This window comes from Epinephelus lanceolatus, chromosome 4, assembly GCF_041903045.1.
Source record: "Epinephelus lanceolatus isolate andai-2023 chromosome 4, ASM4190304v1, whole genome shotgun sequence".
Classification (NCBI taxonomy): domain Eukaryota; kingdom Metazoa; phylum Chordata; class Actinopteri; order Perciformes; family Serranidae; genus Epinephelus; species Epinephelus lanceolatus.
Genome location: NC_135737.1, coordinates 33,190,457 through 33,205,096, shown reverse-complemented (window position 1 = coordinate 33,205,096; position 14,640 = coordinate 33,190,457). Strand labels below are relative to the sequence as shown.

Sequence of the window (14,640 nt, the reverse complement as noted above, 5' to 3'; positions counted from 1 at the left end):
TGCTCTAATTTTCAGTGTCTGTTTGGAGTAAAGATACCATCAGGTATGACAGAGACTGAGATTAATATTAGTTCTGCCTTTTTTTAAACTAATAACTGAGCACATACTGCAGCTATCAGCCATGGTGTTGTTCCTATTACACTGTGAACCTGTAGGTGGCGGTGTTATAACTTATCTGTGAATCCGAGCAGCGCGTGCTAAACAGGAAGAAGAAGAAGCTGAATAAGGGAAGTGTCGCACTGTGCTCCGGCTCAATTCAGTGTCGCTGCGTAGATGTCAACCAGGGTTTTTATCAGCTAAATAGACTTCATTGTATTTTAACTATATACACAACGTCACAGAATGGCCACTGGTAAGTCAACGTGTTATTTTACAGTGTGTCAGTGTTGTTTTGTGTCGTTTTTGAAATGTATAATGAAAAGTGGGTCGAGTAGCATTGGAGCTAATGTAGCGGACAACCGCGAGGCCAGAAGAAGGGCGCCGTCTATCTCATGGAACATGGCTCATATTTCATTAGCAGGGCAACGTTAGCTTTAGTGTTTGAATAACGTTGAATGTATTAGTTTTCAGTACGGATGTTTAAAACCACAATTTGTTGTACATATTTACTCACACTTGTGCCGTAACCTCAGTGCCGTTACGTGGAAACACCGCAGAATGAACAAGGCCTTGTCGCCGCTAGCTAGCTAGCTAACAGTTAGTTCACGGTGTCAGTTGGGGAGAATGAATGCGTCTTTGTTTATACCGATCCCATTGTTTCAGTGCTGAGCCAGACACGTTTTGCGTTACTTTTAACAAATCTAGTGTTGGAGTCAATTGGCATTACTTGCATTGAAACAGTTTGTTTTTAAGCTAATTGTGCCGAGGAGGGACAGCATTTATGGCAGTTTGTTTCGTTTCAAGCGTTAGCCCAAGCCGAGACCAAATTGACCGCCATTTTTACCGGAGCGGCGTGCTAACGGGCCCGTTGGCGTGTGGCTGCAAGTAGCTAGTTGCCCCACTTAGATGAGCTACGTCTGTCCTGAAGCTATTTGTCAATTGTCTGCTTAGTCACTTTGATACTTGGTGTGTTTTAACCAGACGCGTGCGGGTAGCCTTTTGAGCTAAGCTAACATTAAACCTCTGATGTATTTCTCTTTCAGATTCAGGCTACGGTGGCTCTCAAAGGTAATGTACAGTCACACAAGCCCGACATTAACTTTCTGTATGTATGTTTGTATGTATGTATGTATGTATGTATGTATTCAGTTATATATCTGAGACCCATATGACCCATATGATGTTTTTGTAAACCGGAAGTTAAGTGTTTTTATCATGTCTTTGCAGCTACGGATCATATGGCGGTCAGCAGGGCGGACAGGTAAGACCCTTCCCCAAATAACTTGTCAGCCTGTCTGCTGAAAGCTTTATAATTGTAACTGTCTAACTGGGCTTTCTGATTGACAGGGTTATGGACAAGGAAATGGCAGTGGCTCTTATGGGGGACAGAGTTATGGTGGCTATGGCCAGCAAGGTGGCGGCGGCGGTGGTGGTGGTCCACAAGGTATAGTATGTGTGTATCTAATCAAAGTAGCTTGCAGAACTGCAATGAATGGTACATTGCATTGATGCCTTTTTAGTTTAATTCTCACTCAGAAAAGGAGTCGGCACTGTGTATGCAGAGTGATAAGTCATAATTATGACTACAGTATCAGTTGAAGCTTTTATGGATTGGAATACTTTATATACTAATTCTAATAAAATACCAAAAGTTACATAAGTCCCTGATTCTTTTTAGTTTAACAAGATAATTTTGACAAAGTTTATTGCATCATCATTGTCAGTGCGCCTTTGTCAGTTGTGTCATTTTGACTATGTAGCTACAGTGAACAGTACAGCTAACACAATTAAGTAGTTATTCAACCCATTAAGTCACCCAGCTGGAGAAGCAGAAGCACCCTGAGAGAATACCATGCACGGAAAAGCACAGCAAGGACGCCAGGGACTGTCATTCGGCTTAATTTTTATCTACTAACAACATTGATTCAGCCTAACCGTAAAAAGTCAGAGCACAGACTTAGCATAGCTGCCCCCAACCTTTTACTTGGATTTTACCAGCTATCTTGTTTATGGCATCGGTGCACATACCTGTGAACAGTTTAAAGGAAGCCTAGGGACATTTCACCAATGGTTGCGTGCAGGGTTTGTTTATGTTTCAAAGTAGGCCGACAATGTGTCAGAGTTACCGCACCTTTGTCACATTATGTAAATGAGTGCCTAAAGTTGTTTATACTATTACTAGGTCATTGCTAATATTACTGAGGTTTTCTGCTAAATTCAGCACCATGTTTCATTCAGTAAATCTTTGGTTTACAAATCAGCAGTTCCAAACATTAAAACTGCATTGTTAGGACATTAATTAGACATTAATTAGGGAATTAATACTGATTTGTTAAATGTTTGCTGAATGAGTTGTGCTTTTGTTTTTTTGAGGCCTAAGATATCAATCATCTTTTAGAAGGAGTTGACCATAAGCGATGGGCTCCATTGAATTTACAGTGTTAATGGAGTAAGGCAAAGTAATTGCTTATGTTATTGTTGAAAAAGGAAAACATTAATACTTAACACTGATAAAGAAATCACCACATGTTAAAAAGGAGTCATTCTACTCTCTTAAGCACCTTGACCCTATTTACAGCTGAATGTTTAAATATAAAAGTGGACGGAAAGACACCGCAGAACATCTCAAAGATGGTCATCAATGCACTTCTGTTATAGCGAGTTTTGTCATCTGTCAGAAGCTGATTGTTTTGAAATTAATTTCTCAATTTTGTGAATTTTCTTTTTCACAGACAGTTACAGCCAATCTCAGCCACAGAGCTTTGACAATTACGGACAGGACTCTGGGTAAGACACTAATGTGACTTTGTTAAAATACTTTCATAAATTGTGTGAGTGCTATGATTTGTCTGTGCAGAATAATTCTCACTGACATTCTTTGCCTCAGTGTCTTGGTAACATTAAGATCCACTTAATAATCCAAAAAAAATCTTAAGTCAAGAATTGGAGCATCACAAAGCAATATAATATTCTGATTATTGTTACAAATCTGATAAAGCCAGAGGCAAAACTTTTATTTTGGGGGACTGAAATGTCAGTTTGTAAAACAGTGGTATTTTTTGCTCCACTTTATTGTAAATAATTTTTAATTTATCTGCTTGTCTAGGTGCAAACAACTCATTGATGGGTTCAAATGTTGGGCATCTTTGTTGTGCTAATTGTAGTGATTTTGCTAAAACCACTTTCAGGTATGGCGACAAGCCGTCTTACGGGCAAGGCTCCTATGGTAGTCAGAGTCAAGGAGGAGATAGCTATGGACAGCAAAGTTCCTATGGTGGCCAGGGAGGAGGAGGTGGTGGCGGCAGCTATGGAAGATGGAGCGAAGGTAAAAATGACTGGTTTTTAATTGCATTTAGAGACTACACCTGTTCTTTAAGTACCTTCTACTGCAACCAAAATTTGCTGTCTAATAAATCAGGCTGGGAAGTTGCTCATTCAGTCTATCTTTTCATCAGGTGAAGGAGGTGGTCAGGGTGGGAGGTATGGACGTGACCAGGGAGAACGTTCCGAGGGAGGAGGTGGCTTCAGAGGCCGAGGCCGTGGTGGCTATGACCGTGGCGGCTATGACCGCAGTGGTGGCTATGACCGCAGTGGTGGCTTCGACCGTGGTGGAAGAGGTGGACCTCATGGTATGGGGTAAGTTGCATAGTGCCACTACCCCCAAGGTACCACTGTTGACTGTGAAATATAAGACATGACTTGTTGTCGCTCAGCACATCATCACTCAACGACAAACCATCCACATAGACAATTTTCACCACTCATCTGCTTTGTGCTCCAGATTCCCAAACTCTAGTGTTTTTTTTTTTTTTTTTTAATGTATACAAACTGGATTTATCCTAAGTCGTCACAGAACACATAGGTAATATTCACCGACCCCACACTTTGTTCCACTTGCCCAAACCTTCAGATTAATCCTTTTTTATTTTTTCATCAAAATCTGATTGAAGTTTTTTCATCAGAGACATGCTGGTGTTAAATCCACATTGCTGTTATGATCAAATGATCGATAATCACTCGAAGCAGGTGGTTAATCAGAGGTGAGAGTTCTTTGACCCACTAACGATCTCCTTGCTGTCATTTGGGCCTTAAGTAATGATTGGAGCCTGAACATGTCTGCCCAAGGACACGCTTTAAAGGTATCACAGACCTGGTTGTCCAGTCATATTATCCCAGACATGGGGATGACAGGTTTTGTTGTTCTGCAACAGAAGAGTTTGTAATTTTTTTTCCTATCAAATCTGAAGAGACACCATGTGTCATTTTTAGAGGCTGTTAAGTGAGATGCTATTGAAAAATGACTAGCATTACCTCTCTAGCAGATGTTTCTGCAAGGTGAACGATGCTGCAGCACAACATTAAGATGCAGAAAAGTGCTTTCTTAACGAATGGAAAACTTTTTTGCTCCACGCTGAGATGTGTACGGTGATGAATGATCTTTTTCACTATTGTAAATGGATCCCGTTCCCCTTCATGACTTGCAAAAGTTGCAATTGGGGGGTTTTGGCTACGGTACCTGCCCACGAGGAAGGCAAAAAAAATGCATTTAGAATTTTTGGAAGACCCAGTGTGGTACGATCTAAACAGGTACACTAGGTAATGCTAGGAAGCCGAGTGGCTCAGCTTTGACTTGTTAGTTTGTTCTCACAAATCCCTCTCACTTAGACAGGAGCTTTTTTTGTCAAATATCACTTTTTTTTTCTTTTTCATAATTTTATCAAAGTTAAATCTCACGCAGCCATACTTTCTCAATTGCCAGACACTCAATTTTGGTGTGTTTCTTGTGCTCTGAGGACCACATGATAGTTTTTGAACAATGGAAACTCCACTGAGACGATGCCCTTAGACCTGGAGCCACATCTTCAGCTGCTTCACATTCAACAGGTTTCATTCAAGTGTTGTATATTTGACAATGGCGAACATGTGTGTTGTGTTAACATGGATCTACATTTTATACTACAGGTGTTCAGAGTGATTGAACTTAAACTTGGACCTCAGTAAAAGGATCTCATAAACGCACTCATTGGAAGATTGCTTATCAGTTGCTACACCCCTTCACACCAATTTGGCCTCATGTTAAAAAGAAAATCAGCTGGTTTTCCAGCTCCTGGTTTCCAATCTGGTCATGTAAAAAGCAAAAGTACTAAATTCTTTGTAAATGGTGACCCAGATGTGATAATGGTCTTCGTCACTCGTCTACCTGATTGTTCAGTCAGAGCTGCCTAGTCGTCTGTTCATTGATCTCTAATGTCAAAGACTAACACATTCCTCGTGTGAGACATTTCCACCATAGTCGCACACCCTGGCAGGAGTGCAAACTGATGGGGATGTAGGGGAGCTTTGAGCTCTCAGTTGGGACAAAGGAAAAGCCATCATATCTCCAATTTTTCCTCTGCAGAGGTGGTGACCGTGGTGGCTACAAAAATTACGGTGGTAAGTGACGAGCATCAGAACTGTGTCGGTTGGGGAGGAAAGAACTTGAGTTAGCAAAAAAGAAAAGAGAGGGGGATAAAAGAGAAAAAACCTCAGTGAATGCCACCATTTTCATGTCCAGAGCCCAAGGGACTCCACCTATTATTCTTAGCAGGGTTTCTCTTAAGTGACTTCAGATATGGTAAAGAACATGGAGCCTGAGTTGTAAAATAATGGTATTGTTGCATGAAGACAAGGGCTGATTGTAAATGACAGAGGTGTTCCAGGACGAAGAAGGAAAACTTTCTAAAACTGGAGACATTTTGGTTGTTTTCATTTCTGGTGTAAGCTCAAAAAAAAAAAAAAGAAAACCCAGAACAATTCTGTTCTTGTTGCACGGTGTTGGTATGTGATGCAACGGTATGAAAACACCCATCAGAGAGCCTTAAACATGAACATTGTTTAATTTTCTTTATCATTATGCATTGTTAGGGATGAAGTTAATATTTATTTGTGTGAAACAGTGTGACAGTCTCAAGGTTCCTTGCTCAAGTTTTCTCTTCCACCCTCTCATCTGTTTTACAGGCTCTCGAGACTACGACTCAAGGGATGAACCAGGTGAGAGTCTCAAAATCTTTCACTGTAATCTGCTATGAGTGTTGATATCCTCCTTTAATGGCCAGCGCAGAAAATTTCTGATGGCACATGCCAGTTGTAGTTTGAGTTTGAACATTTAAAGCCCAAGTTCTTAAGCACTAATTTATTTGAGTTTATAAAAAAAATAGAATTTCAAGTTCATCAGATTTCAGAATCAGAAATACTTTATTGATCCCCGAGGGGAAATTATTTATGTTACAGGTGCTCCTTGCAAGAGAGGAAAGATATGTGAAAATATAATAAATTTTTAAACAATAGTATTAACAAATATATATATATATATATATATATATATATATATATATATATATATATATATATATATATATATATATATATATATATATATATATATATATATATAGTTAAACATAAACATATATACAGTACAGGCCAAAAGTTTGGACACACCTTCTCATTCAATGCGTTTTCTTTATTTTCATGACTATTTACATTGTAGATTCTCACTGAAGGCATCAAAACTATGAATGAACACATGTGGAGTTATGTACTTAACAAAAAAAGGTGAAATAACTGAAAACATGTTTTATATTCTAGTTTCTTCAAAATAGCCACCCTTTGCTCTGATTACTGCTTTGCACACTCTTGGCATTCTCTCGATGAGCTTCAAGAGGTAGTCACCTGAAATGGTTTTCCAATAGTCTTGAAGGAGTTCCCAGAGGTGTTTAGCACTTGTTGGCCCCTTTGCCTTCACTCTGCGGTCCAGCTCACCCCAAACCATCTCGATTGGGTTCAGGTCCGGTGACTGTGGAGGCCAGGTCATCTGCCGCAGCACTCCATCACTCTCCTTCTTGGTCAAATAGCCCTTACACAGCCTGGAGGTGTGTTTGGGGTCATTGTCCTGTTGAAAAATAAATGATCGTCCAACTAAACGCAAACCGGATGGGATGGCATGTCGCTGCAGGATGCTGTGGTAGCCATGCTGGTTCAGTGTGCCTTCAATTTTGAATAAATCCCCAACAGTGTCACCAGCAAAACACCCCCACACCATCACACCTCCTCCTCCATGCTTCACAGTGGGAACCAGGCATGTGGAATCCATCCGTTCACCTTTTCTGCGTCTCACAAAGACACAGCGGTTGGAACCAAAGATCTCAAATTTGGACTCATCAGACCAAAGCACAGATTTCCATTGGTCTAATGTCCATTCCTTGTGTTTCTTGGCCCAAACAAATCTCTTCTGCTTGTTGCCTCTCCTTAGCAGTGGTTTCCTAGCAGCTATTTGACCATGAAGGCCTGATTCGCGCAGTCTCCTCTTAACAGTTGTTCTAGAGATGGGTCTGCTGCTAGAACTCTGTGTGGCATTCATCTGGTCTCTGATGTGAGCTGCTGTTAACTTGCGATTTCTGAGGCTGGTGACTCGGATGAACTTATCCTCAGAAGCAGAGGTGACTCTTGGTCTTCCTTTCCTGGGTCGGTCCTCATGTGTGCCAGTTTCGTTGTAGCGCTTGATGGTTTTTGCGACTCCACTTGGGGACACATTTAAAGTTTTTGCAATTTTCCGGACTGACTGACCTTCATTTCTTAAAGTAATGATGGCCACTCGTTTTTCTTTAGTTAGCTGATTGGTTCTTGCCATAATATGAATTTTAACAGTTGTCCAATAGGGCTGTCGGCTGTGTATTAACCTGACTTCTGCACAACACAACTGATGGTCCCAACCCCATTGATAAAGCAAGAAATTCCACTAATTAACCCTGATAAGGCACACCTGTGAAGTGGAAACCATTTCAGGTGACTACCTCTTGAAGCTCATGGAGAGAATGCCAAGAGTGTGCAAAGCAGTAATCAGAGCAAAGGGTGGCTATTTTGAAGAAACTAGAATATAAAACATGTTTTCAGTTATTTCACCTTTTTTTGTTAAGTACATAACTCCACGTGTTCATTCATAGTTTTGATGCCTTCAGTGAGAATCTACAATGTAAATAGTCATGAAAATAAAGAAAATGCATTGAATGAGAAGGTGTGTCCAAACTTTTGGCCTGTACTGTGGATAGATGGATAGATGGATAGATGGATAGATAACTGAACAAGATTATTTACACAAACAGAATATATACAGTCAGGGTGAATGGGGTTATTGCAAAATGACTATGAATACTCCCAAAAGTCCAGAAAGATCTCCATGTAGAATTCAATGCAATGATTGCTGACGTCTTCTCTCCATTGATCTCTTCCACAGCTGGTGAGCAGGATAACTCCGACAACAACACCATTTTTGTCCAGGGACTGGGAGAAGATGCCACAGTTCAGGAAGTCGGAGACTTCTTCAAACAAATAGGGATCATCAAGGTATTGAATTAGTCTCTTGGCATGTTGGCATTCATTTACACAGTAACATGCACTGTAATCACTGTGGAGACTTGATTAAACAGGCAATTAATATTCAGTCTTATATGCCGCTACGCATACTCCAATTAATGTGATCTAACGGGTTTATCACATCAAAATTAGCGAAGGTGGAACAGCTGAAGCCCTTGTGCCATTTTGCTTTGCATCAAAGTAGGATTTTTTTTCAAAGTCTCCACCAGTGGTGGATTTGTTTGACTGTGCAAAGCCTTCCTCTTTTATTCCTTTAACCACCTACTCAAAAAGGTTTAGGTAGAGATATTTTACTACATCAAAATACCTATATTGAAAATCCTGAAATAAAGGTTTTAAGGTCTTTTAGTCTTTTGATATTTAAAAGTTGCTATGTTGCCACTTCCAACTAGAAATGTGGACTTTTCTTTGGGGCCTGCATCTCTACCCCAGCCTAGCTAACTGATGGCTAGTTTATTTATGTACAGTGTGTTAGATGACGGTGCACTGAGCCGACCATAAACGGGCAAGAGTGTTGCAGACTGTGGTAAAAACCCCTAATAAAGATTCATATTACAAATTTGCCATTTAGATGTCTAAAGAATGCCCCTAAAACCTGAACAATACCAGGATGTCTTAATCAGAAAATGCTACATTGCTGTTTATGTGACCCACATTGGATTTCAAAAACTGTCATATTTATGGAGTTCAACTTCGGTAAACTTAGGCCAGTGAAGTCACAGCCTCTAGAAATTGTAAAAGTGTGGAGGAGACATTAATTGTGTGTGGACGTACCCTAATAGTGGAACATTAGCAGGGTTCAACGCTAAGGTTTTTTTTCACTTGCCCTATAAAAATTGTTTAATTTAAGCGGCTATCAATTAACAAAGACTGCAGTTATTTTCATGTTATGTAATCTTTATTCACACTGTATTTATTAGTTAAAACAACATATGTCATGTATTGTAGCTTAATCCCTACACAAATATGACAGTGTCAGGGCTTAAAGTGAAAATTGTGTCAATCATTCTCCATCTATAATTTTGCGCCCATGCCCACCTCTATTTATTTTTCACCCCTCTCTCCAGTTCTGCTGTATTAACACCGGGTTTAATATACTTTGCTTCCATCTCTCTGCCCTGCTCTACTTCAACGCTACTTAGCTCTCTCTCTACTCTACCAGTAGACTACCACATCCACCTGTTGCACAAAACGCACACAGCAGTGTTTCCCCTAGGATGGAGTTGTAGCAGCGGAGGTGAAGCACACGCATGAAAAATAATTTTCACATGTGTGAAACTTTTTGTATGCTTACAAAGCACAGCCTGCTGGGATGTTTCTATGTATCTACTGGCACCAGAAGGGCTCTTTAGGACTAAGTACATACAGTACATGTGTGCACAGCAATGAGCAGGTGAAATGTCTGTCTAGCTTACATATGAGGTGTCTCGAGATTTAGGAACATAAAATTTTATTGAATATAATAACAGTAAAAAGTCACTTGACATGCTGCTATTTTGTGCTATGACCTATTTAAGTGCTGGAAGTTGTTATTTACGTGACAACACCTGAACGCAACACAAGCTCAGCATGAGTGCCGTGCTACGCTGCTTGGAGTGCAGCGTGTTTGTCTGTGCGTAACAGCAGTCTGATGGTTATTTACACACTGTCCATAACAATAACTTTGTCAGCTGACAAACTGCACCGGGCTCGGGGTCAGGTTTGGTCAGGAAAATGTGGCCCGAGCCGCTCTAGCGTGCTCGTGTGTGTGTGTGTGGGTGTGGGTGTGGGTGTGGGGCTGGGTGGGTGGGTGTGGGTGGGTGGCGGAACTCCGCCGTGCGCGATACAGAAAGCAGAGGAGAATTGTTAATGCGTGACCATGTAGAGACAGAAATGACACGATGACATAACACCATAATTAGTATACTGTTTTGTTATTACATGAAGCGTTTGTCGCGCAAAATAATATCAATGGGGGCTGTGGGCAGGACATTGTTACACAGCTGTGCCTGTGACTTCAGGCAGAGAGACCGCTGCATCAGAGCCGAACGAGCATGTTTTAAAATACATTTATTTTATCAATTAGTTATTAACTTTTACTATTTTTAGCAACTTGCCCGATCGGGCAAGTGAGTTGTTAGTTTACATGCCCGACCTTGAGTTTTACTTGCCCCGGGCAATCGGGCAATCCTTATTGTTGAGCCCTGATTAGTGTGCAGGTAAACATAGTCAGTGTCTGCGCTACTACTTCCTGAATGCATCTCTACTATGTTACTGAAAATCCTGTGTTTTAAAATTTTTTGCTTTTAGGTGAACAAGAAGACCGGCCAGCCAATGATCAACATCTACTCCGACAAGGCCACTGGTCGGCCAAAGGGAGAATGTACAGTGTCATTTGATGACCCGCCCTCTGCCAAAGCTGCTATTGACTGGTTTGATGGTAAGAGCGAGCACTGGCGAATCTTTCAGTTTCTCAAATCTCACACTCGTATTGTTCAGGGTCCCTCTGACACATAAGTTGTCTTCTCATTTCAGGCAAGGAGTTCAATGGAAAACCCATCAAAGTAACATTTGCCACCCGCAGGGCTGAGTTCACACAGAGAGGAGGCGGAAGAGGCGGACGAGGAGGTGGGTTGTGAGTGAGCTGTCTCAGGGCTCAAATATCTAGTGTCAGAGTCAAAGTGCTTGTGTTGACGTTGCTGCTCCTTAAGTTTGACCACTTGTTGTCTGTCAGGTTTCAGAGGTCGTGGTGGTGGAGGTGGACCCAACTTCGACATTAAAGGAGGAGACTGGCCCTGTCCCAACAGGTATGTGTCAGTTTAGAAAAAAATGGTTATTAATCTACAGCAGAAGGGCCTCACTTGTGAAGTCGTTTCATGTACAAATTGTCTGATTTCTCTGTCCTTAGTGCTTGTGGCAACATGAATTTTGCCCGGCGGCAAGAATGTAACAAGTGTGGCGCTCCCAAACCAGGAGATGCAGGATTTGGAGGTGACTGCTTTTAACTTTATTTCCAGACCTTCCCCACTGTCTGTACATATTCCTGAAAACATGCAGAATTAGTAAATGACACTGAATAAAACTAAAACAAGAAATTACAGTTCAAGTTAAGTTTTGTTTTAGTGACATTTGTTGTGACTGTTTGCAGATCGTGGAGGCAGAGGCGGTTATGGCGGAGACAGAGGCGGCGGCTTCAGAGGTCGTGGAGGAGGGTTCCGTGGAGGAGACCGTGGAGGCTACGGAGGAGGTGGCGGCGGAGGATATGGAGGCGGCTACAAAATGGGAAGGTTGGTAAAGCCTTTTTGTTTTTGCATTGTGTACATTTTACATGTAAGCTGGCATTCTGTATGATCTGTGGGTCTTTGGTGATTTAGTGTGAGTATATGACCAGAACAGGGTGCAGCCTGCCTTATTGTGATTGCAGTGTCAGCTTATGCAGTAAATGCATCTCAAAAGACTAGGATATTGCACTAATGCCATGCTGTTAGGCAGGATCCAACAATAAGGATTTTCTAATGTTCTGGAGCCAGTAAATACAATCTGTCAGTTTCCCATCAGGCTAGCACTCAAATAAGTGAGCAAGCAATTTTGGCTACATCTGCTCTACTCTGCAAGACTCTCTGCTCTGCTTGTGTCTGTCTTCATCAGTAGAGTGTGCCATGCAAAGACAGACACAGGTAGGCTTGTTTACGTCCTAGAGAAAAGGGCAGTTAATAGACAATATACAAGTTGAAACACAAGTCAACATTCCTCATGTCATAGAGAAACTTATAACTGGGTTGAGAACGATGCTATAAGATTAAGAGATGCTGTAAGAGTAGCTGTTGCGCCCCAGATCAGCCAACCTACAGCAGCGATGTCTTGGGAGGGGCATCAAATTGACACTGGGTACCAGCACCTGGAGGGAGACAAAGATCCACACAAGAAAACGGGAGCTCTCAATCTCTTACATACTGCTGCCACACACAATATAATGCAAAAAGAGTAATTCGACTGGCCATAACAGTAGCGGAGCTCCTTCAGGGAATATCTGTGTGTGGTCCAGAGAGAGACACAGTAGATGCACTCAGAGCAGACAGGTGCTGGCGATCATAACAGAAGAAATAAACTGAAGTTATCAGTAAACGTATTGTAGGTTTCATTCTGTCTACAGCCCCTTTCCCACTGGATTAAAACTTACTGAGATAATGGCTGGCTTTTGTATTTAATGGGAAAGGTCACAATCGACATTCACTCCCTGGACAAATGAATCTGAAGTAGTCAGTGGTATTTATCGGCTCCAGCTCGGATCGGCAGTGATGAAAATACAACATCTGAGGGAATGTGCTAATTTTAGCCCCTTTGTCGCCACAGAATATCACCTGTCTGCATCTAAGTAGCTCTCATTGAACAGTTAAAAATTTGTTAGGCACCAACTTAAAGAGCGAGACTGAATAAGGGAGCGATTTAAAAAAAGAAAAGAAAAAAGAAGCAGTAACCTTTTCACTAGGCTCAATGCTGCCTTCCACTGTTGACTAACCAGCCCATCCGTGCAGTCAAACTTGACACACCAGTAAAAACAAAAAAAGAGAGGCACACTCCCATTTTTTTTTTCAAGCAGGTTTTCCTTTGTTTGAAAAACCTCCTTGCACACACTAATTTTGGTGAATAAAGGATATGACTGAAAACTCAAGACCCAAATAAAAATATACATACATATACAAGCAAAGGAACTGTGCAGGTCTGAGTCAATTACTTGGTACACTTAATATCTGTTTATTGCAAGTGATATTGTTATTGCCATAGTCAATGTTATTACATTTTTCCCTCATATCATGCAGTCTTAAGCCTGTCAAATTCCAAATATGTAACCTGGCTTAAGACAAATGCTGTTTCTCAATTCAACACTTCATACTAACTGTATACAATAATCTTTATAGTGCACTGTTAACTCACAGGAAATGATGTAACACTTAAGCTGTTGAGCATTGAAAACATCACTGTAACCTTTGAACACCACTAAAACTTGAGGAGACTGTAAAATCTTTTTCCAAATGTTACCATTTCATTTTGGTCTTCTGATGTTGTAGACGAATAGTGTCCATATTATTTTTTCATTATACATACTTACTGATTTAAGGGTATTTCATTTGTCATGTTCCTTATGTGCACTAATTCATAAACAATTTAATACTGGGTGTTCAGTCTCACCCGACAGCTCTTAAACCAAAGAGCCTTTAAAGTTGCTGCTTATTAAGAAGCCACTTTGGTCTGAATATTCCTGCTACACCCTTCACTTGGCGTTTTTGTGCCCTTATATGGTCATGGGTATTTGCAAATCGTGATATTGCTGCTCGCTGAAGGTGAAGTGCTGCGTTAATCGAGTGCTGTTAAAGGAAGGACGGTCTTTTTACTGAAAGCAAATGATGTTATCCATTTACAGATTTCAAAGGCAAAGGGGCGGGTGAACGAGGATAAACTGACACCATATTTCATCCTCGTCTTTGTCGGTCGGATGGTGGCGGTTAATTCAATGACACAAGTGGATGTTGGTCTTTAAATAAAAATTCAGCTGGTAACAGACGTCTTTGTCTTCTCCCTGCAGAGGTGACCGTAGAGACGACAGAAGAGACCGGCCATACTAAGTGTTAAGCAGATGGAAACCACGCAGCCCTTGAGTCGCCATGGAGAGGGGGTGTAGCTTGGGAACACTGGGGGGGAGGACTGGGATCAGATGTTCCGATCTGTGCACCTTTTGCAGCCAGTACATCCCAACTATTCCCACTCGTGTGAGCGAGGGGCGGATGCCTTCAGCGACTGTAAAGGGACTTTGGGGCTGATTGGCACTGTTGGCATGGGGTCAGATGTTTGTTTTTTTTGTTTTGTTTTTCTCCGCTTTTTTGTTATTTCTTTGTACATCTTTTTAATTTCCTCTCAAATTCTAGTTGCAGATGTTTTTGTGAGGTAGACTTCGTACCATTGTTTTGTATGAACGGATTAAATGTTTTACTTGGGTTCTTTTTTTTCCAAAATATTAAAAACTGTGATCTTTTCCCTGTGCTTTGTGTGAGTTTGTTCCATCATTAAAGACAGTTTCAGACTTTGAAAAGCTGCACTAGTATATGCATGTACAGCAGGAGAGGCTGCCGTGCTCTGCTGGTGTTTGGCCCT

General features: G+C 41.2%; 1 protein-coding gene across 2 annotated transcripts; it reads left to right on the top strand.

Annotated features, from left to right (window-relative positions):
- Positions 1 to 201: 201 nt before the first annotated feature.
- taf15 (TAF15 RNA polymerase II, TATA box binding protein (TBP)-associated factor) lies at positions 202 to 14,521 on the top strand. Of its 2 annotated transcripts, XM_033631078.2 has the most exons (16): positions 202 to 352; positions 1,143 to 1,167; positions 1,327 to 1,360; positions 1,447 to 1,543; positions 2,832 to 2,886; positions 3,288 to 3,424; positions 3,555 to 3,735; positions 5,498 to 5,532; positions 6,097 to 6,129; positions 8,372 to 8,481; positions 10,801 to 10,930; positions 11,026 to 11,118; positions 11,225 to 11,297; positions 11,399 to 11,481; positions 11,639 to 11,777; positions 14,075 to 14,521. In XM_033631078.2, the coding sequence occupies exons 1-16, from the start codon at positions 343 to 345 to the stop codon at positions 14,112 to 14,114; spliced, it is 1,275 nt and encodes a 424-aa protein (XP_033486969.2). In that variant the 5' UTR covers positions 202 to 342; the 3' UTR covers positions 14,115 to 14,521. The 2 variants fall into 2 exon arrangements, with proteins under 2 accessions (XP_033486969.2, XP_033486970.2); XM_033631079.2 differs by lacking the exon at positions 5,498 to 5,532 and having other exon boundaries at positions 213 to 352.
- Positions 14,522 to 14,640: the final 119 nt, after the last annotated feature.